This window comes from Stegostoma tigrinum, chromosome 9, assembly GCF_030684315.1.
Source record: "Stegostoma tigrinum isolate sSteTig4 chromosome 9, sSteTig4.hap1, whole genome shotgun sequence".
Lineage (NCBI taxonomy): Eukaryota > Metazoa > Chordata > Chondrichthyes > Orectolobiformes > Stegostomatidae > Stegostoma > Stegostoma tigrinum.
Genome location: NC_081362.1, coordinates 67,938,824 through 67,961,507, shown reverse-complemented (window position 1 = coordinate 67,961,507; position 22,684 = coordinate 67,938,824). Strand labels below are relative to the sequence as shown.

Here is a 22,684-nt window from a genome sequence, read left to right as displayed (position 1 = left end):
TGTTTCCATGATCTCTACGGCCAGCTAACACTGACCATGCTGTTCATTGCGAGACAAAGCAGCAGGGGGCGAACGGCTAGAGCCATTTCAAGCTCGTCCGCCCTTTGTGGTCGGAGCAACTGCTGTGAGTCATAAAGGAAGAGAATCTGACGTGGCAAAAAAAGGGAGAAAGGTACCAAAAGCACAAGATGCAAGTTTGTTGGATTCTTGCCTGACTTTTCTTTATTTTTAGAAAATATACTTTATTCATAAAAATATCTTTATGTACATAATCACTGAAGCAGTTCGGTTCTGTACAGTAGCCTATGAAGAAACACAAACATTGGACACTGAATCTATCCAAAAAACAAGCCAAAGATATTTCTGATGAAGGGTCTAGGCCCGGAGCGTCAGCTTTTGTGCTCCTGGGATGCTGCTGGGCCTGCTGTGTTCATCCAGCCTCACATTTTGTTATCTTGGATTCTCCAGCATCTGCAGTTCCCATTATCACTATCACCAAAGATATTTCTTACTTCTACAAGACTATATTTACATAGATTTAAGGCACAGGGTGAGGGTCCACTAACTGAACAGACCTCCATTTAATTTTGGCAGGAAGACCTTAGTGAATTTTCCAAATGCGCTTTGGTGGCAACTGCCCCAGGATTTTGTGCGTTCCTCAGCACATATTTTGAATGTTGGAATATGCCAGTCTGCAACACTTGGTTGAGGTCAACTCCTTGGTCCGGGTGACCAACAAGTTTCGGGCAGATCAAAGAGTGTCTTTCATTTTCCTGCAGGGTCTTGAGGACGCTACGTGCTGACCGCTTCATTGTGGATTTGTGGTCAAAGATGTTTGTCTTTGCAAATTTCCCCATGAAGGACAGGTGATACAGAATGGTTCAACTACTTGGAGCATTTTGCAGCATCGAGGCCCGACCCAACCTTTGCAGCACTAGGGATGGGTGTAACCTCAGTATGTAGTGATGCTTAATATTTGTGTAAGGGGGGCCTCTGCACAGCTTAATGCAGCCACACACAAAGGTGGCCATCAGGATGAGGGTGGTGTTGAGTAAGTTCTTCGCCCCCCCCCCCCCCCTCCATTATCCAGCTGTTTGGACATGGTGTCCCTGTGGACACAGTTCATCTTAGAACTCCACATGAAATGGATGATGGCTTGGGTGACTGCAACAATGTAGGTTCTGGGAATGGGCCAGACTTGCATCATGTATAACAACAGAGACAACTGATTACCAGGGTTTTATCCACGATGGAGAGCCAGCAGTGCTCCCAAAAGCCCAGTGTCTGCCTCACCTTGCCGATGCAATCCTCCCAGGTTTTTGTGCATGCCCATGCCCGGCCAAGCCATATTCCCAGCACCTTCAGGTAATCTGTCCTGATGGTGAAGGGAATAAAATATCAGTCAGCCCAGTTCCCAAAAAAATGGCCTTGCTCTTGCCTCAATTTACCTTGGCTCTTGTCTTAATTTCCACAATACTGATCATCATTGGAACTCCCAATTCTGAAGCTATGACCTGTGGTTGAGTTGAAGACTGCCCTTAAATGATAGTCATAGGTACTGATAATTGGAACATTCTCAGGTAACAACAACTACTTAAGAGAGATCTATTCAGCTGGTCTGCACTTTTCCAGCAGAGAGAGACACATGCTTGCCACAAGATTTGGAGGACTTTTCTTTCTACTGACCAAGTGTCTTTGAAAAACATAAATCAAGACTAGTGTTGCGCAGTAACCTTCAGACTGAGACCATATTTCATTCAAGCCAAGTTTGTCCATCAATTAAATGTGACTTCTTACTTTTTTTAAAAGCTTTGTTATCTCTTTTCCAAAGTTAATCGACTTTTCAGTAATTAGCAGGTGAATCTCAAAACACATTACACATTTTTATTTATTTTCCAAAACACGTTGGTTGTCTCAATTTGCTTGCCCTGATCACTCACACTAACCTGCCTCCTTAGATGTTGTTGCACTCTGTCATCTGAAGTTCTGACCTATTGAAACCTACTAAAAGGATTGTTGTTGCTGTCTGGTGAATTAAAGTCTGCCTTGCAAAGGCTGAACACCACCTCTCCAAGTTTTCCCCCTATCTCCTTAGGGCTATGACCTTACCACTGAATATCATGCCATTGTTTTCTGACCTCATCTCTACATAAGCAGGCTTGAGGGGCTGAACAGCCGACTCCTATTCCTTTTTCTTATGGTCTTTAAATGTGACAATATCTTCACATCTAATTCTCTTTCTCATATTCTACTTATCCCTGCTAAGTTAAAAGTTACAGATTGACTAAGTATGTACCTCATATTTTGTCCAAATACCTGTACAATGATGGCTCAGGACCCAGCTGAATGGATGGTGCTACAGCTACAGAAAACTCAGAAGCCGACCCTGATGGGCAGCAAACAGAAAAACATGTATGAATATGCAGGGCAAAGAATGAGTGCACTGAGAATCCTGTCAGAAGATGTACAGTCAATGTCAAGGAGAATGGAGAAGATCAGCATTTGTTCATCACAGGGCTTTGTGCAGAGTTTGAAGGTTATTTTTTTCCAGCATGGAAATATTGGACAAATCCATTTAGTAGATTCTGATAGTTGATGTGCAGCTTCAACTGCAAACAACATCAGTGATAAAGTGAACAATCAGAGTGCAAGTCAGCTTCTTGCCATCTTAAGCTGTGGACAAAGGAGTTAGCAGGGTGTTACAGTAATCATTCCTGTGATTACTTTGTTGTTATCTCGTCTCACGAAAGTAGCATTTGTCTTCCCACCACTACTGCTCTGCGAGTGCCTTTACTCTTGCACATCAGCCAGCCAGCAAACGCAGACTGCTCCTGCCCAAGCCAAGATACAGTACACAGTGATGTCTGGGAGCTGCTCAGGGCTGTACTCCAAAGTCACCTGTAGTCTTCTCAGCTGAAAATCACCAGCTTTCCCTGGTCAAGGGCAGTGCTGTATTGAAGAACGAGGATAGGCAAAGATGCACAGAAGGAAGAGAGAGGGGAAAAAAAGGAATGTACAAGGATGAATGAATTATTTAATACTGTATGCGATACAGTACAATTTTATTTAGGAATCTTGTTTGGAATGGTTATTTTACGGTGGAAAGATAGGCCTTTTAGACTTGAAAGATGACCAAGTAGGCTCCTTCGGGAGAACTTTATATTGGTATAAGAATATATCCCTTTGGATAACTTCAAACTGTGACATTATGATTACATTTGGAAAATTTAGTTTTGATTTCAGGTGGTTCTTCTTCACAAATGGTAATCAACTCATGGAGAAATTCTAGGCAGCATAGTGGAGACATAAAGCCGGGAATCATTTATCACATGATTGAATTCTGTCGACACAGAACTGTAGGGCCTAATAGGCTAGATTTAGTTAAATGAATTATCTTTCTCATCTGTAATATCTCATGCCATAGTAACCTACAACTCCTGTGTTTTGGACATAGTCTCAGCCTTGTTGCTTATTCCTGTTTCTGACAATGTGTATCCAGGGCAAGAACATTAGTGGCTGGGGTTGTAGGTTATGAAGATTATGTAATTACTCACTAATAGCAATAAAATTGTTAAATAAAAGCTAGGGTTCGTTGTTTGGGATGAAAATGTAGAAATTTTAAAATATATTACATTATTTGAAAAATTATTACATACAAGTAAATAATAAAGGAAAAAGATTGCTTATACAACATTGAGGAAGTTGTACTATAATTGATTAAACGATCATTCAAATACAATGATAGTTCTGTTACAAAATATTGTAAATAATATATAGCTCACTAAAATTAATCCGTATGTTCAGACAGAGCGAGCCTATTGTTCGTTTTCAGTTAGAATGTGAACAGTTACAAGGTCACAACTAAAAGCATGGGACTATTCGTATTAGTCAGACCTCTGACAGGAGAACTTGAACCCCAATTATTAGACATACCTCTGTAAATGTTTTAATGTTCCTTTGATTGAACTACAGCTGTTACCCTGCATTACACAATGGGAATTTATTGAAATTTGTTAAAAATTTCAGACATGAATTTTTGGTGAGTTGCACGCAGACCTCTTTTTTTTGCCTTGGCACAGGTAAGGATACATTTTAACACTGCGTAGCAAATATTTCAACACCAGCATTATTATAACAATGTTGGTTCTTTAGTTGGCCTGGAGTATGAAAGAAATGGCTGACTTCCCATGTTCTTTAATTTGTGTCCTCCCGTGTGAACAGAAAGTGAAGATGGAAGTAACAGATGATGTACTGTCCCTTTCTGATGCTGGAAACCATTGATATAGCTGGCTGTCAGCAAAGTGATCTCTAGAATCTGTAAAGGCAAACAGATCAGTCCAAGTTCATCATAAATCTTTTTTAAGTAAAGGACTACTGTTCAGCTGTGTCCTTCCAGTCATTAATACATAGCAACTCAGAGATACAGCATTTGCAGTACATTTAATGTGCTTTGAACAGTTCAAAGAATAAAAACAAATCACCAAGTAACAAAGATAGTAGGAACTGCAGATGCTGGCGAATCTGGGATAACAAAGTGCGAAGCTGGATGAACACAGCAGGCCAAGCAGGATCAGAGGAGCAGGAAAGCTGATGTTTCGGGTCCAGAATCTTCTTCAGAAATGGAAGAAGGGTCTAGAGCCGAAACGTCAGCTTGCTTGTTCCTCTGATGCTGCTTGGCGTGCTGTGTTCATCCTACACCATGTTATTCTCACCAAGCAACAAAGTATGTGGCTGTATTTTTCCTTCTGTGCTGTTGGATGCACAGCAAAGAAAATAAACATTTTGATAGTCTGTATGCACGGGGAACATTGAACAATTGAGTGTGAGCTCTCAACCTTGCTCCTACTCTGACCTTTCTGTCCTTGTCCTCTGTGGTCTTGACTTAGTACTATACAGCCTTCCAGAGGCAACACTATCCTTCGCTTTGTTTCCTTTTCCTTGAATGGTCTTGGTTTCTTTTTCTTGTTTTTTTTAACAATCTTTATTTTGCTTCTGGATGGCAGACATTCAAAATTTTGCCATTCACAATTCCTGTGCACACACCTAGGATTGGATTTCAAGAGGCACCATAAAAAGTTAAGAGGCAGCTCACTCATGGTCCTGATACTGCTCCATTGCAACTGCTTTAAGATGAGACTTCCTTCCCTTAAGTGGGAGGCATTTCTGTTGCAATGTAGTCTCAGCAGTGAAACTAGGAGCCACCTTTGGATCTACAAGTAGTTGCTAATATGAAGAGCCCTGACTGACTGGTAAATCTGGAACTAAGGATTACAGTGGGGGGGTGAGTGGGGATAAAGGGAGCGAGTCAGGTGAAGCATGGGACAGACATTGTGTTCAAAAGACCTGAGATAAGGTTAAGGGGAAGGATTGGTACCACGTGGAGGGAATTTTCCAAGATGCCCAGAGGCAGCAAAAGGAGGTTGCCCCATGCTTGTCACTAGCTCGTGCAGCTAAATCATATTCCTTAGCCTTTGAGTGGTCAACAGACCCAAGGAAGGACTACACACCCAGCGCTACCCTCACCCCCAATCCCTTTAGACAAGTTCAGGACATGTGGGTTGGTGGTGGAGATTAGTTGCTTCCATCTTCAAATCTGCTCGTCGGAAAGCATAAAATACAATCGTCTTTTTACAACTCCCTTTGGTCTTTCAATATGAACCTTTGTCATCAAATCTCCTTTCGCTTTCACCTGAGCAAGCATTTTCCCATCTTCCCCTTTCACTTTCACTTTTGACTAAGTGTCAGTTTCATTGTGTCTTATGAAGGGGCCCCTTTGCCAGGCTAAGCAGATTTTGAAATTGCAGACTTGCTTGCTGAGCCAGCGTGTTTGATTGCAGACGTTTCGACCCCTTGCTTGGGAACATCGTCAGGGCGCTTCCAGTGAATCATTGGTGTCCTGTCCCACTTGTTATTTATGTGCCTCGGTTTGCTGGGGTGGTTGGTATCACTTCCAGTTCTGTTTTTCAATGATTTGTATATCGAGTCCAGTTCAATGTGTTTGTTGATGGAGTTCCAGTTTGAATGCTTGGCATCCAAGAATTCCCTGGCATGTCTCTGTTTGGCTTGGGCTATTATGGATGTGTTGTCCCAGTCAAATTTGTGTTTTTCTTTTTCCATATGCATTGAGATCAGTGAGAATTTGTCATGTCTCTTAGTGGCTAGGTAGTGTTCGCATATCCTTATTGTCAGTTTTCTTCCAGTTTGGCCTATGTACTGTTTCTCACAGTCCTTGCATGGTATTTTGTATGTTATGTTAATTTTATTGGTTGTGGCTATGGGATCCTTTACGTTCATCAATAGCTGTCACGGGGTGATAGTCAGTTTGTGGGCTACCCTGATACCTAGGGGCCTGAGTCCCTGATATATGGCGCAGTGACTAGTGTGTCTGGCTATGTTGTGTCTTTTTGTTGTGGTCTGTCATGGAGTTAACGGCAGATTGTGAAAAACAGAACTGGAAGTAATACCAACCACATCAGCAAACCAACACAAATAAATAACAATGCTTCACCAGAGGTGCACAGACAATGTTACCCAGTAGGGTGACAAAATATCTGCAAACAAACACACCGATTCAGTGGGCAAGTCTACAACCTTATCCACAACTCAGGCTACAAATCTCAAAAGCTTTAAGCAGATTTTCTTGTGTAATCATCCCAAACTTGTTTCATTAAGTGGGTACCATGTCTCGACTGCACACATCTCATCTGATGCTAGCTCAAGTCTCTCACTCATTGTAACTGGAAGTAATCACCATTGGTGACCTTTGTGCCAATGTTATATTTAAAAGGCTGTTGTGCACCTGCTCAAGCTCTGGTAGTCCAGCGCAGCCCTGCATGGATGCAGACATTCATTCCAGACAGGCAGGCAAGGGGAAATTGGCGCCCCCGCTTTGCAGACAGGGACCTGATGATTCTGGTGGAGAAGTCACATCCTCTCCCACTAGGACTGGCACAAGAGGCCAGGACCCAAGCCAGCCTGGTCCAATGTTGCTATATGAGTCAGTGCAGTCTTCAAAGTCCAGTCACTCATGCAGACAGAAGGTTGAATGATTTTATTCTCTACTAGGGTAACTACCACCATCTTTTCTCTACTTTCTCACACTCACCAGATCTTTGCTACTGCACACGTATCTCAGTACAGCTCATGCTCTGTCACTTTCATGCATGTAACATCTTCCCTAAGTTGCCATTATTCACCCCAAACCCTCACTTCACTAACCCTGCAAGGCCTGTGCACTACTTGTTCACTCACTCAGGACACCTCGCTATCTTTACCCCCATGTACACCAGCACTAACAGCTGTGACACCAACTTTCATCTCGCATAAATCTTCTCTCATTACAGGAGAAATGGCCCATATAGGATCAAAAGAACCAGGAAGGTTGTGGTGTGCTGCTTATTCCTGTCTTCACCTTGTATAAGGAGAGGTTCTTGGCCTGGGTGGTGAAAACCACTCTTGTGGAGATGTGGAAAACTCACATGTCCTGGCAATCCAGTAAAGAAGCATTCGTCATTGTACTGCTAGTCTCCAATTACTCCAAAGTGAATTTATCGGCAGCATGTTAAAATTTTACCCTTTGTCATGATGCTATCTCTTTTGTAGTCTGCAGGCATCAATGGGATATCCAGAATGACTATGGTCAAGAAAACCACTCCTCAATGCATGTGCTCCTCCTCCTTTGAGGAAAAGAGCAAGGATGTCTCAGGGCAAGGCTGTTGCCTACAACCACCCCCCCCCCCCCACCCCCCCGACCAGCTGAGATATCAACACCTTGGAGGGTACATTAGCTTGATTCCAGTTGGCACTGGTGAGCACATCACTGCTGGATGTCTGCAGCTGGCTGAGGGAGGAATTCCCTAAGTCACTGGCACGTGAAGGACTGAATGAGCCCTGACACCCACTCAGTCCCAGGCAGGAGAGGACCTTACCGTGTTGGCAATTAGAAATTTCATACATGGGCAGAAGCTGACAGAGGAGCAGCAAACAGGTTTGTTGGGGCACAGTGCAGGACTGCAGCAAATTGGTTTGCCTCAGACATGCAAGCGTCAGACTGCCTCAATGGACAGGTTGGTGGCTTCCACGGAGAGCCAGGCTGAGCACTATCAGAGTTACTGTTGACTTGCTGCTAATTTCCTTGGTTGCTTTCGTACATGTTGGCTTGGTTTGAGAGGCTGGTCTCTTCGTCTTGCCCTTGGGAAATGGTACCTCACACCAGTACTCAGACTCCAGAGCAATTGTTGCACCCTCAGGAATCCTTGCCCAGTTTAGGCATTTTAATCCATGCCATAGTTCCTTTAATTAGAAATAAAAAGACAAAATGCTGGAGAAACTGGCAGCATCTGTGGACAGGGCAAACAGAGTTAATGTAAAATGACTCATACTGGACTTGGAGCTTTATTTCAGTTTCTTTTCCCACAGATGTTGCAAGACCTGCTGAGTTTCTCCAACACTTTGTATTTTTATGTCAGATCTCTAGCAACCACAGTAAATGTGTGGAGCTGGATGAACACAGCAGCCCAAGCAGCCTCTTAGGAGCATGAAAGCTGACGTTTTGGGCCGAGACCCTTCATCAGAAAATATCAGCTTTCCTGCTCCTCAGCTGCTGCTTGGCCTGCTGTGTTCATCCAGCTTTAGAACATAGAACATTACAGCACAGTACAGGCCCTTCAGCCCTCAATGTTGTGCCGACCTGCCATACCGATCTCAAGCCCATCTAACCTACACTATTCCATGTGCGTCCATATGCTTACCCATTGACGACTTAAATGTACTTAAAGTTGGCGAATCTACTACTGTTGCAGGCAAAGCGTTCCATTCCCTTACTACTCTCTGAGTAAAGAAACCACCTCTGACATCTGTCCTATATCTTTCACCCCTCAATTTAAAGCTATGCCCCCTCGTGCTCGCCGTTACCATCCTAGGAAAAAGGGTCTCCCTATCCACCCTATCTAACCCTCTGATTATTTTATATGTTTCAAATAAGTCACCTCTCAACCTTCTTCTCTCTAACGAAAACAGCCTCAAGTCCCTCAGCCTTTCCTCGTAACACCTTCCCTCCATACCAGGCAACATCCTAGTAACTCTCCTCTGCACCCTTTCCAAAGCCTCCACATCCTTCTTATAATGCGGTGACCAGAACTGTACACAATACTCCAAGTGCGGCTGCACCAGAGTTTTGTACAGCTTCACCATAACCTCTTGGTTCCGGAACTCGATCCCTCTATTAATAAAAGCTAAAACACTGTATGCCTTCTTAACGGCCCTGTCAACCTGGGTGGCAACTTTCAAGGATCTGTGTACATGGACACCGAGATCTCTCTGCTCATCTACACTACTAAGAATCTTACCATTAGCTCTGTACTTTGCCTTCTGGTTACTCCTACCAAAGTGCATCACCTCTCACTTGTCTGCATTAAACTCCATTTGCCACCTCTCAGCCCAGCTCTGCAGCTTATCTATGTCTCTCTGCAACCTACAGCATCCTTCGTCACTATCCACAACTCCACCGACCTTAGTGTCGTCTGCAAATTTACTAACCCATCCTTCTACACCCTCATCCAGGTCATTTATAAAAATGACAAAGAGCAGTGGACCCAACACCGACCCTTGTGGTACACCACTAGTAACTGGTCTCCAGGATGAACATTTCCCATCAACTACCACCCTCTGTCTTCTTTCAGCAAGGCAATTTCCGATCCAAACTGTTATATCTCCCACAATTCCATTCCTCCGCATTTTGTACAATAGCCTATTGTGGGGAACCTTATCGAACGCCTTGCTGAAATCCATATACACCGCATCAAGCGGTTTACTCTCATCTACCTGTTTGGTCACCTTCTCAAAGAACTCAATAAGGTTTGTGAGGCACGACCTTCCCTTTACAAAACCGTGCTGACTATCCCTAATCAATTTATTCTTTTTTAGATGGTTACAAATCCTATCCCTTATAACCTTTTCCAACACTTTACCAACAACTGAGGTAAGGATCACTGGTCTATAATTACCAGGGTTGTCTCTACTCCCCTTCCTGAACAGGGGAACCACATTTGCTATCCTCCAGTCATCTGGCACTATTCCTGTAGACAATGACGAGTTAAAGATCAATGCCAAAGGCTCGGCAATCTCCTCCCTGGCTTCCCAGAGGATCCTAGGATAAATCCCATCCGGCCCAGGGGACTTATCTATCGTCACCCTCTGTAGGATTTCTAATACCTCTTCCTGTGAACCTCAATCCCACCTAGTCTAGTAGCCTGTATCTCAGTATTCTCCTCGACAACATTGTCGTTTTCTAGAGTGAATACTGTTGAAAAATATTCATTTAGCTTGTTATCTCGGATTCTCCAGCATCTGCAGTTCCCATTATCTCTAGCATCCACAGTACTTTTTTTTCTATTCCCTTTATTTAGAACACCGCTTTTTGACAGAATCTACGCATGTCCCTCGCTGGTTGTTTAGGAAACAGAGGCTAGATTCTATAGGCTCCAATGATCAGTTGAATATTTTATACATCCTACATTCTCGTCAGCTTGGTATATCTTACCTTACCTACAAAGTTAACTTGCATCCACTAGTTGAACTTTACCTAAACGTACATCTCCTAATTTCCCTTATACCCAGGCCTAGATCAAAACTATTTCATAACTGTCAAGGATTTTGAAGCATCTTGCGGTGTGAGTGGTTCGATGTACATGTGAATGTTTTTATATGTTTAATTGTCCATTGACTGATTCAAAATATAATCATACAGACCTTCGGTTTAGGCATGGAAAACAGGAGTTTTTGTGTTGGTTTTCCTTTAGTACATCCACCGTCTGCTGTTTTTCCAACTACAAGCATAAAATCATCACAACAACCTCCAAAGGTCATGATATTCTTGTATGCATATGTTGTTATCAAGCGCTGTGGAATTAGAAAACAGAATACGTTAGTTAGGTACAACAAATGTAAAAATTATATTAATACATTTTAATTCCTGATGTTGCCTTTACCTTGATGACTGCTGATGATAACCCTGTTCATACAGGTAAATCTCTATGGGCAATTTCAACTTTTGGTGCGAAGTAAGGGCAGCTGCCTGCCATAATGTGATTTAGAGATCACAAATTTTCCCTGCCTGACCTCATCTGGTCAGCTACTTAGTCATTTCTAGAAGAGGGAGAAGTTCTAAGCACTGAGGGAAGGCTGCAGGGAGAGTTCAGGAGTACGGTGATGCAAATGTATTGTAACTGGAAAGGGGAAGGGAGCCCAGAGCAGCAAACCTCTGGACTTTCTACAGATGGGCGTTGCTGCTGAATTATTTTACTTGATTTCATACAAATACCGTGTGTGTCGTGACATTTCAGACGTCCACAAAAGTTGATGAGTTGTAAATTTTAGTGGCAAAGTAACTGACCTCAAATCAAATGTCAAACAATCATACCTATTTCAACGGGTCAAAGGGGCTTTTTCAATGCTGCAAACCCTATGATTCTATGAATCTGTGACTTTATATCTTGCTTTCTCTTATTTTATAGGCTTGGTTTTGTTTAGTTGAAAGCTCGGCTGACAGTAAAGTAACACTTCCTCGCATTTAGCTATAATAAACTTGTGTGGACTTTTCTAATATTTTGTTTGCTCCAATTAATCAGTTTGCATTGTTTATTTTTACACAGTTTCATCTTTCAGTGAGAAACCTTTTTGGTAGTCTCTGAACCCTCCTACTCTGTGTGTGTCAGAGGTCATTTCTAAAAACACATTTCCTTTCCAACGGCAGAAAGCCTTACTTAGGTGGAACAGGTTAATATTGTGTGCTTCAATTAAACAAAAGGAGCAAATATGATGATATAGAGCTGGATGAACTCGGTAGCCTAACAGCATCAGAGGAGCAGGAAAGCTGACATTTTGGGTCTGGACCCTTCTTCAGAAATGGGGGAGGGGAATGGGATTCTGAAATAAAGAGAGAGAGAGAGACGGGGAGGCAGGTTTAAAATGGATAAAGGAGGAGGTAGATGGAGAGGAGACAGACAGGTCAAAGAGGCGGGGACAGAGCCAGTAAGGCTGAGTGTAGGTGGGGAGATAGAGTGGGGGCTGGTCAGTCCAGGGAAGACAGACAGATCAAGTAGCCAGGGATGAACCTGGTATGTAGGAGGTGGGGTTTGGGGTTGAGGTGGAACAGTGGATAGGTGGGAAAGGATAGACAGGTTAGGGAGGTGGGGATGAGCTGGGCTGGTTTTGGGATGTGGAGGGCAGATTTTGAAGCTTGTGACGTCCACATGGATACCATTGGGCTGCAGGATTCCCAAATGGAATATGAGGTGCTGTTCCTGCCACTTTGTGGCATTGTTGTGGCACTGGAGGAGGCCCAGCCTGGACACGTTGTCCAAGGAATGGGAGGAGGGAGTTGAAGTGGTTTATGATTGGGGAGTGCAGTCGTTTGTCGTGAACCGAGTGTAGGTGCTCCACAAAGAGGTCTCCAAACCTCTGCTTGGTGTCCCCGATGTAGAGGAGGCCACATAGGGAACAGTGGAGAAGTCCCAGGATGGACATGTCATCCAAGGAGTGGGAGGGGGAGTTGAAGTGGTTCGCCACAAACAACTGCACCTCCCAGTCGTGAACCACTTCAACTCCCCCTCCCAGTCCATGGACGACATGCCCATCCTGGGCATCCTCCAGTGACACAATGATACCACCTGTAGGTTGCAGGAACAGCACTTCCTATTTTGTGTGGGAACCCTGCAGACCAATGGTATCAATGTGGACTTCACAAGCTTCAAAATTTCCCCTCCCCCGACCACATCCCAAAACCAGCCCAGCTCCTCCCCGCCTCCCTAACCTGTCTATCCTTTCTCCCACCAATCCACTGTTCTACCTCAACCCCCACCCCCACTTCCTACCTACCAGCCTTATCCCTGGCTACTTGATCTGTCTATCTTCCCTGGACTGACCAGCCCCCAACCTAACACCCCACTTACACTCACCTTTACTGGCTCCATCCCCGCCTCTTTGACCTGTCTGTCTCCTCTCCACCTATCTGCTCCTTTATCCATCTTCCATCCACCTCCCCTCCTCTCTCTATTTATTTCGGAGTCCCCTTTCCCTCTCCCATTTCTGAAGAAGGGCCCAGACCCAAAATGTCAGCTTTCCTGATCCTCTGATGCTGCTTGGCCTGCTGTGTTCATCCAGCTCTACACCTTGTTACCTCAGATTCTCCAGCATTGGCAGTTTCTACTATCTCTAAATTTGATGATATAGTGTTGAAAAGTGATTATTCTTACCATAGAGCTGTATTCCAATGTGCTGATTCCATTCTCATTCACAGCTAACCAAATGGGTGCAGTGTCAGATAGTGGTGGAGCAATAGTCTATACAGAACATAAATAAAAGCGAGAACTATCACAATTACAAACCAGAATATGTTGGTAACAAAAGAACACAGTCAAATTAGTTGAACTGACAATTTGACCTCTTGTTTAAAATCCTCTTTATTGCTCCATGTCATATTCAAATTGTCAGTGTTCATTAGGGAGAAGATATATTTCCAACATTATCGTTACTGAGAAGTATAGTTTCCTGATAGGTAGAAAATTTAATATCATTAACACTGATGTAGCCCTTGTTATTGATCAAACATACCAAATAGTAATGATTTTCAAGAGAATTCCAATACTTAACTAATCTGAAATTCCTTCTGATCTTTGACTGTAATCCACCATGTAAATGGAAGATTCCAAATGCAATAACATTTATTCATAAAATTTTTGTTTATGATTTTATTCCATTTAGAGCGTAGTGAATATCTTCCCCTGAAATGTTCTGGGCTGAATAAAGGCTGTGAATGCTCATCTTTTCCCATCCATCAGGGCAGTCTGTCAGCCATTTATTCCCTTGTCTCTGCCCACATCAGTAGCCATTTACTGGCAGATTTATGAACATTTAGTAGGAATGCCTCTATATTCACTGCTCTTTGATGAAGAAACACCTTCTTCTGTTCAGTGTTTCCCCAAAAATGTACATGTCAAATAGGGAAAATGGGAATATTCCATCTTAGAAAGTAAGAATAAACAAATGGAAGGAAGTAACAGAGTTGAATTACAAATAAGATCTGGGTCTCAGCTGGTGCTTTAATATAATGGGCCAATAAATCATCTGTTATTTCTGTGAAACACTTAATACAGCTTAATGTTAGCAGAAAATTCACATTTGGGCAACAGATCTCAATAACAGAATCCTACCTTTGTTGCAAACAGTTTTGCTCCAAAAAACGGCCATTTCCTGGCTACAGTAAAGTAAATGCGCACACAGTCAGCAGTAGCACGTCCTCGAAGAGCCATCCATTTAGTTGAAAGTCGCTGACACAGTTGTCTAAAGTAGACACATAATGGAATGGACGCTTAATACTTTCTACTGCATGTACTTGCGCAAAATAGTTTTTGCTTTTACTTTTTATTTTAATTTTACTTCTGTTAACTATGTTTTGAAATCCAACTTGTGAAAATCTGGTGATATTATTTCAGTACTTGATACATGTAAATGTGGAATAAATCTACTGATTCTTACAACAATTATCAAGAGTTACCTAATTAATTACTTGAATATTTACCGAGAAGAATGGTAACATTACAGAACCCTGGCAGTCATAATATTTGTACTGAATCGGCTTCATACATACTTAATTTGCTCATCTGTACAGCCTTGTTTGTATCTTTTTGGATAAAATTTCTCTATTACTTGCTTCAGAGTTTGGTTTGATTTGGAATGCACAGAGACCTGAGCTGCTGGACTTGAGAATGGTCGTTCAAAGTCTCCAAACTCCACCTAATGAAAAACACACAGTTGACTACTGTTGTGCCATCTTGCCCTGAGGCCGTTTAAAATTATTACAATAATTACACGATTAAGTGACAAACTTCTCATTTATTTTGGATTTCCCAATCCTAAACATCCTTGCTGAACAAAGCTGTAATGTTAATTAAGATCCACAAACTGGCAAAAATCAATTAATTGCTAGCTCCGCAGGAAAACAGACATCTACCTAAACTGCCAATCTAAATGACTTCCTTTCAACATGTGGCGATTTAAAACCCATTGTCAAATTATCAGAAGGATCAATGGTATAATTACTGCTTTGTGCTCCATTAGCTTCAGGCAGCAACATAGATACTTCCTCAGGTTTTAGCAGCCCCAACCAAGTCACAAAACAATTGACGAGGGTGCCGCTGCTAATTGCTGTTCATTAACCCTTGCTGGGATGCATTTTGGGTTTGGAAGGATCAAATGCAGCACAACAATCCTGAGTACTTATACTCAAGGATTACACAGAAAAATGACTGAGATTCTGTAGAGTTGCTGATAGCATAACTGCAACACATGTTACTGGCTTAAATAAATAAGTTCAGGGGAGAGGAGCAGAGGGTCATATATTCCAAGCTTTTATCTGAATATAAAACATCTTTTTAGAATTAGCAGAAAAAAGTGGGATTTTAACAATGCTGGTTTTGGTGGGAATGAAGCTGGCTGTCAGATATGACAAAACACTTTTATTAACTGTATATGTAAATTGTGCCATTTATGTTAAAATAATATGTATAAAACAAGTGTTTAAATTGTATTAAGAGATAACAAGGAATAGAGCTAGGTGAACACAGCAGGCCAAGCAGCTTCATTTAAATTGTATTCCTGTGATTGAAAGTGAGCAGCATCAGAATTAAAAGTTCTCGTTTCCAAATCGGGGTTTATGAGCTTTGAGAGGAGGAACTGTTATATTACCACACAGCTGTGTTAGTACTGCCAAAAGTCACATTTTTTTTTGTTGGGAAATGTTATATTGTTGTGATGGTGCACACTGATCTTCACAAGCTGTTTCTGAGAAAATGCTGCAGCCGATAGTATCACTAATGACAGGAATCTCATATTCCATGATGTTTTGGAATGTTATAAATCTATATTTAGTTCAGCACAAAGTGTGCTACACAGTGGCATAATTTAAAAAATAGCAACAAGAAGGAAAATGCAAAACAAAATACTTAGAAAACTATTCTAGCACAGTGGTATTTTACAAATCTAACCACACCTCATGTAATGAACTAATGTACATTTCCTGCTTCTAGAATTAAAAAGTGACAAATTGTTGAAATTGGAATCATTTAATAGGTTAGTTACACTCTTACCTGAGCCAGTAGTGCTGCCAATTCTAATGCAAGTTCCTTGTTTACAGGAAAGTGTCCATTGACAATTTCAATATTTGTTTGGTACATCAGCAACAGTTTTTCTCTGTCTGTCTCTCCACGAGCTTGGGAAGAGAAGTAGAATCTGTGAATGGGAAAATAGTAAAATTCTGTCATTTTAAATCAAAGTCTCTACCAGTGTTGATGATAACTCCGAGCCAAAACAATATCCTTTCTCTTCTTCTCAATCACTAAGGTACCTGCTCTAATGCATAGACTTCAAAGTAGATTATAAACTTAAAATGAAAAATTTCCTAAGAGTACCTTTATTATGAATTACAAAATAAAGCTAATATCTGGCTAAGAGACTGGTTGGACAATAGAAGAGAAGTAAGGGGAAGAACAGCTCCAAACTTGAATTGGAAGGAAGCAGGGTCCCAGTAATGGACTGGGTGGAATTTCTAATCGATATGGAAAGTGTTCTGGTTAGAAAGTCTGGCTTTTCTTGAACATTGTGCTGATTTAATTCTATGGCACATTATTTTTAAATAACCTGCCCAACTGGAAGCCAACCTCAATGGCAGGCTTGCCTCCCAACTATTTATAATAATTTGACATTTAAATAAGGTAGTGCCCTAAATAAGAGAATTCTTGTCATGTGGTGCCTGATTTTGATTGGCTATGTATGAATAAAAAAACTAAGTAAAACACCAAAACTGTGCTTCTGACAGAAATGTTTGAAGAGAGGCCACTGAGAGAAGAGGAATAGGAAGATATTTGCCCATGCAGTGGATGTTATAGAAGTTCTGAGAGTTTGAATAACTCAGCTAGCCAGAGAAAAGCAAGTTTTATTCAGTGTGTATCTTCCATGTAAGTTAAATCCCTGAGAAAAGATTAAAAAAAACTTAGTGCTAACAGCACTAAACAGATACGAGAATGCTCAACTACAGTGACAGAAAGGGACTGCCAAATTGATACTGGGTAGTCCCAATAATCTAAGGAAAGTCAACGCCTCTATCCATACGATACCAAGATGCAAAGATGAGGTTGTATTTAAGATCTGGTAATCTCAGCTAAAATTATGAAATTGTCAGTAAAATTTAATAACTGAACATTTAATAAACACCATAGAGTAATGTTTTTAAAAGCTCTTATTAGCTTCACATGGACTCTATTAAAAAAAACTTGCAGACTTAGCCCCAGACTGTCATCACAATAAATAGCTGAAAATGTCAAAAACCCAGAGTCAAAAGTTCTGTCCTGACATGTGGACATTTCAGAATTCTTTGTGGGCAGGTTTTGTGGATGTCCCAGACTTCACATATGTGCCTGTCCTAGAGACAGCTGAATATTTAAATGGCCACTTGTCATTTATTGGTTTTTGGTATTCCTGTTGTATGGAATACAGAGACTGTAAAGCAGAACAGGTCAGAGTAGGCCTGTTTCAGTGAACTTATTTTGGGTAACCAAGATACCTCTTTAGAGAGGTGATGCCGCTCTAGATATTGCCCCAGATCATGTCAGGTTATCAGAAGCCCTTCTGTGAGGCATCAAGCAGATTTGCGTAGATGTCAGGTATCCTTTGGGATTGCAAAATGATGTCAACAGTCAATCTAAAAATGTATAAACCTATTGGAACTGTCAAAGCTCTCAAAGAACATATGAATTAAGAGCTGGAAAAGGTGACAGCTTCCTCAAGCTTACTCTGCCATTCAATAGGATCACAGCTGATCGGATTACTCCAGCCCATCACAGGGCTATGCCTAGGATTAGAAGGTGTGTGGGAGTGTGTGAGAGAAGAAGTGTGAGCTGTGAGGACTTAGACGGATTTTTTGGTTTCATTCTTTCCTGTTATTAAATGGCAATGCAGGTGCACAGGGGCAGGCTTCAGTCAACTGCCTTCACTTTTGTTCTGTGGACTCTCAGTTCACCTCTTAGGGGAGCCTTGTCACCCTGGGATAAAAAAATATGACCACCCAGGACACTTTCTTCCAGGCTGGGTCCTTTAAATGTAAAGGTAAAAACAATGGAAATTCTGAAATTAAGATGTGAGTCAATTATGAGAGAGTGAGAGAGACAGAGCCATGATATGTAGTCAACACGAGCTATATTTGCCATAAAAGCTGGGGAATGTCTCTGGGACCCTGATCAGGAACAAAATTAGAGCCTCTATGTCAATTCCAGAGGCTGGCCTCATGTTAACTTGTAATAAATGGAACTTACTTGATGTTAAGCCACTCTGATCAGTTTTATTGCTGATAATGAATATTAATTATACCTTTAAATCATGTGTTCCCATGTACCTTGAGTACTTTTTTATGATTAAGGTGCTGCTAATTATTGACAAACTTAGGATGAAACAAAGAAATGTTACTTGACTGACTACTGATTGAGTTTTTTGATAAGAAGTGGTTAACTCGTTCACTGACAAGATTTTAGAATTTGAATGGAAAATTGTTAATGTAAATGTTAACATAATTTGGACCAAGTTAGTTCAAGGATTGCTATCCTTAATTGCCAAGAATTTTTGGTTAAGGACTTAAAGTCAAGGGGCAAAAGATCCATCTGAAACTCTTAGATTAAAACTCCTTACAAAGTTCTTGGATTTTCTGAATGAAGTGACTACATTGCCAATATGATGATGTCCAATTTCACCCACCTACAAAAAGAACTTGTACTCTGAAGTCCCAATGGATCAAATATTCAACATATTTAATATGAAAAAAAGACTAATTTAATTTCTCTCTTTCACAAACCATAGATATTCAAAAGTGCTTTACAAGTAATTTTAACTGTAGTCACTATCTTGTAATGTCAGAGACAGTGACAGCCCATTTGCACACAACAAGGTTCCACAAACAGCGGTTTTTAGTGACATTGGTTGAAGGCTAGAGATATAGAAGAGGATACTAGGGAGAACAACCAGCTCTTCTTCAGAATAGTGTCATGAAATCTCTTACATTCATCTGAGAAGAAGCAGCATCTCGGTGACACTACTGGAGTGCCTTAAGGTCATGAACAGCACGACACAAATGCAACTTTTTTCTTCATTTACATGAGGTAGGTGTTTAAATGAAGCTATCCCACAGTATACAAGTGTGTTTATAAGCATTTAACAACCAGGTGTGGGCTGTTAAACAATGCACTCGGTGGGAAATCAACAAGTTCACAAACTGCTGAATTCCCATTTTAATTTCTAATCAGAACTCCTTCCGTTAGATGAAAAATTTTATTTGTTAGTTTTATGATGATTTTAAAAGAAAGGTACAAGCCAATTACAAAAATTTTCCTAATTTGCCACCAAATGATCAGTGAAGTATAATATGAAAGGATAATAGACTCTATTGCAGAACCTTTGGAAGGAAGATGGTGAAGATGTGGAAGATTTGTCATTGCTAATTTTATCTGCCTCAAACATTACCTATTCTTATAGGTGAGCCGGACAGTTCTAGTTCCCTCAAATTTGCCAGGATGTTGTTCCTTGGAGGCCTGCTCCCACTTGCATATTATATCACAAATCTGAATGGAGAAACAAAATTATCGAAATTAGATTCCATGAGGTCAGTAACAATGTAAGACTAAATAACATTAAATATATGTTATATAATATTGCATAACGTTCTGTAATGGTACAAATAAATACAAACCCAGAATGGAAGTTTCTAAATGTGGCATTTATAGTTATTTTGTTCACTGAACTTACAGGAATTTCATAGTAAAGATATGGAAAATACCCTGAATACCAGGCTTCTAAGATAGCTGTTTGAAAATCCACAAAGGAAACACCAACAGCTGTCCTCTGTGTTGAAAGACAATCTAATTCAGAATTGCAATTTAAATTCATAATAATCAACAAGGCTATCTTATTTGTATTATCATTTACATAAATTAATTTGAACAAGTTTTAAATTAAACATACAATACAAATAGACTCATTTATTACAAAAAATGTACTGGAGAAACTCAAGCCTGGCAGCATCTATAGAGAGGGAAAGAGTTAACATTCTGAATCCAGTATAATACTTTTTCAGACCTGCTGTATTCTGCTTTAATTAGATTAATTTGTTTATCATTTTATATTCCCCTGTATTATTTACAGTTTTATACAAGTGTAGATTTTGTAATGGTAATTTATGAGCTAGAAATATACAGCATTAGTGCATTGGGGCATGGAGAAGGAGGTGGCTCTCCCCAACAACCTCCTCTCCCCCACCTCACTTTCTATATACTGACCTCAAATATAGGACTGAGTTGTGCAATAATTGTATGCATCCAACCTATAATGTATGAATACAGCTAGAATTCCCTGGATCAGAATTGTTTGAATAATGGGATACCCTAAAGGTGTAGAAAACATTTCCCATAAGAGTCAATTGCTGCTTGTTGGAAGTCAAATGTTGTTGCTAAATAAAGGTGCAAACATTATAAATTCAAAGTGTTCTGCAAATTACAGTAGATTCTCAATATGAAGCACCATTTAAGTAACTCACATCTTGGAAGATCCTTTAAAAATAAAAGGTTATAACGATGGAAATTCTGAAATTAAGTTCCGAGTCAATTATGTGAGCGAGACAGAGCCATTATATATTGTGAATACTAGCAATATGTGACAGACTTATGTGACCATTTTGGATTATTGCATAAATTCTGTAAATCCCTCCCAATCCATTGCCACTGTCTTCTCAAGGGCAACTGGAGGTGGGCAATAAACGCTGGGTCAGGTAGCAATACTCATATCTCCTGACTGAATAAAGAAAACACCCCAGCCAGAGATATAAATAGCTGTTGGTGTTTCCTTTGTGGATTTTCAAACAGCTATCTTAGAAGCCTGGTATTCCATTAGAAGGATTATTCTTTTTAGCTTAGACAGACTCACAAATCAGACAGAATTACAAGTCACGTCTTTACTGATGTTATTGGTATGACTAGGAATGTGTTTCTGTCAGTAGCGGCCAGTATGAGATAGACCTTAGCAGTGAAGTATGGATGGAACAGACATAGCTTTAGAGTGCTACCTCACAGAGAAGAATTCATCCACACTCTCCAAGTCAGTAAGTAACCTGTATTCTTGTACACATGATGGAAAATAAGCAGGGTCAGGTTGCTCAAGCAGTAGCACAAGTGGGGTAACCAGCGGCATTTCCATTTCAGGATGCACACACCGGGAAATTTGGGCCATTTTCAAACTAGGGAATACATACACATTATGCATGAACATGCATAAGGATTTTAGTACCTAGAGAAAGTACAAGGCTGGGGTCAGCAATGAATGTATCATTTCATATACTATGTATATGAATATATGCTATCAATAAATGGAAGTATCTCAGAAGCTTATACTCAGCACTCACTCACTCACTCTATGTTTGATATTACAATTTTAGTTTCATGAATGTCTTATGCAAAATGTACTGTGATGGTTTTGGATACTTTAGGCAAAAGCACAAGAGCACATGTGAACATGCTGAGAGACCTGTTACTGAGGTAATATTTGCAATGATATGCTTACCTTGTGCATCAAAGTTGTGCACTGTTCAGCATGCACTAAGAATCCCAGACCATTTTACAGTGAATAGAGTGTAATGATAATGTTGAAATGAGTTACCAGTTAAGGCAGTAGAATCGATGATGTGGGTCTGGTTGACTGGGTGACTGGTTGAAGTCAAGGATAACAAGGTGTAGAGCTGGAGGAACACAGCAGGCCAAGCAGCATCAGAGGAGCAGGAAAGCTGACGTTTCGGGTCTGGACCCTTCTTTAGAAAACTTAAGTCCTTTTTTCTGAAGAAGGGTCCACACCCAAAACGTCAGCTTTCCTGCTCCTCTGATGCTGCTTGGTCTTCTGTGTTCATCCAGCTCTATATCTTGTTACTTCAGATTCTCCAGCGTCTGCAGTTCCTACTATCTCTGGTTGAAGTCAAAGAACTTTTTGTTATCCATGACTTTTTTCCAGTGTTCTTCATAATTTACTAGACCCATCAGCTGTCTGTAAAGCATTTGGTGGGTTTTAATATTTACTTTTCCTGTTCTTTCAACCAGCTTTTCCTTCTTGTGCACATACTACTTTTACTTTCAGCTCAAGAAAAGTGCTGACAATAAAAAAGGACTTCTCCAGTCTGACCATGTTAGCTGTGATAGAAGGGTCACAGGTAAAATTGGTTTGTCAGACCATGGTCAGTTCGCTATATAATTCCAGTTCCTGAGTGGACATATTTAGTATCCATGGATTCATAACTCCAATAAATTAAGTCCTTCAACTAAAGGTAAGTCAGTCTGATTATTTGTTAGTTCCACACTTTTACCTTTATGTTTCCTTGAGGACAGTGTTCTTGGTCATTTCCTGAGGGATCATCTGTGAAAAGAAAGAACCCAGATTGCACGGGTTTCCTCATACCAATGTCTTGATTCAGTGTGTGAAGAAATTCTTCCACTGTGGTAGATGCATCAAACCCCACAACCTAAATATTCAGACGTAAAAATGTTACAATTAATGAAGCTTCAAAATGGCTAAGCAGCATTACAGTAATTTGCCTTGCTTTGGTGAA

The 22,684-nt window shown here is 40.8% G+C and overlaps 1 protein-coding gene across 2 annotated transcripts in view; it reads right to left on the bottom strand.

Annotated features, from left to right (window-relative positions):
* Positions 1-1,075: 1,075 nt before the first annotated feature.
* Positions 1,076-22,684, bottom strand: part of plekhh2 (pleckstrin homology domain containing, family H (with MyTH4 domain) member 2) — a 114,014-nt gene continuing 92,405 nt past the window's right edge. For both annotated transcript variants that reach the window (XM_048536634.2, XM_048536635.2), the window contains exons 23-30: positions 22,442-22,597; positions 19,564-19,661; positions 16,146-16,287; positions 14,648-14,793; positions 14,211-14,340; positions 13,254-13,340; positions 10,750-10,899; positions 1,076-4,315 (exon numbers count right to left, since the gene is read on the bottom strand). In XM_048536634.2, coding sequence (XP_048392591.1) covers positions 4,130-4,315; positions 10,750-10,899; positions 13,254-13,340; positions 14,211-14,340; positions 14,648-14,793; positions 16,146-16,287; positions 19,564-19,661; positions 22,442-22,597 — 1,095 coding nt within the window. In that variant the 3' untranslated portion in view covers positions 1,076-4,129. The remainder of the gene's footprint in view (positions 4,316-10,749; positions 10,900-13,253; positions 13,341-14,210; positions 14,341-14,647; positions 14,794-16,145; positions 16,288-19,563; positions 19,662-22,441; positions 22,598-22,684) is intronic.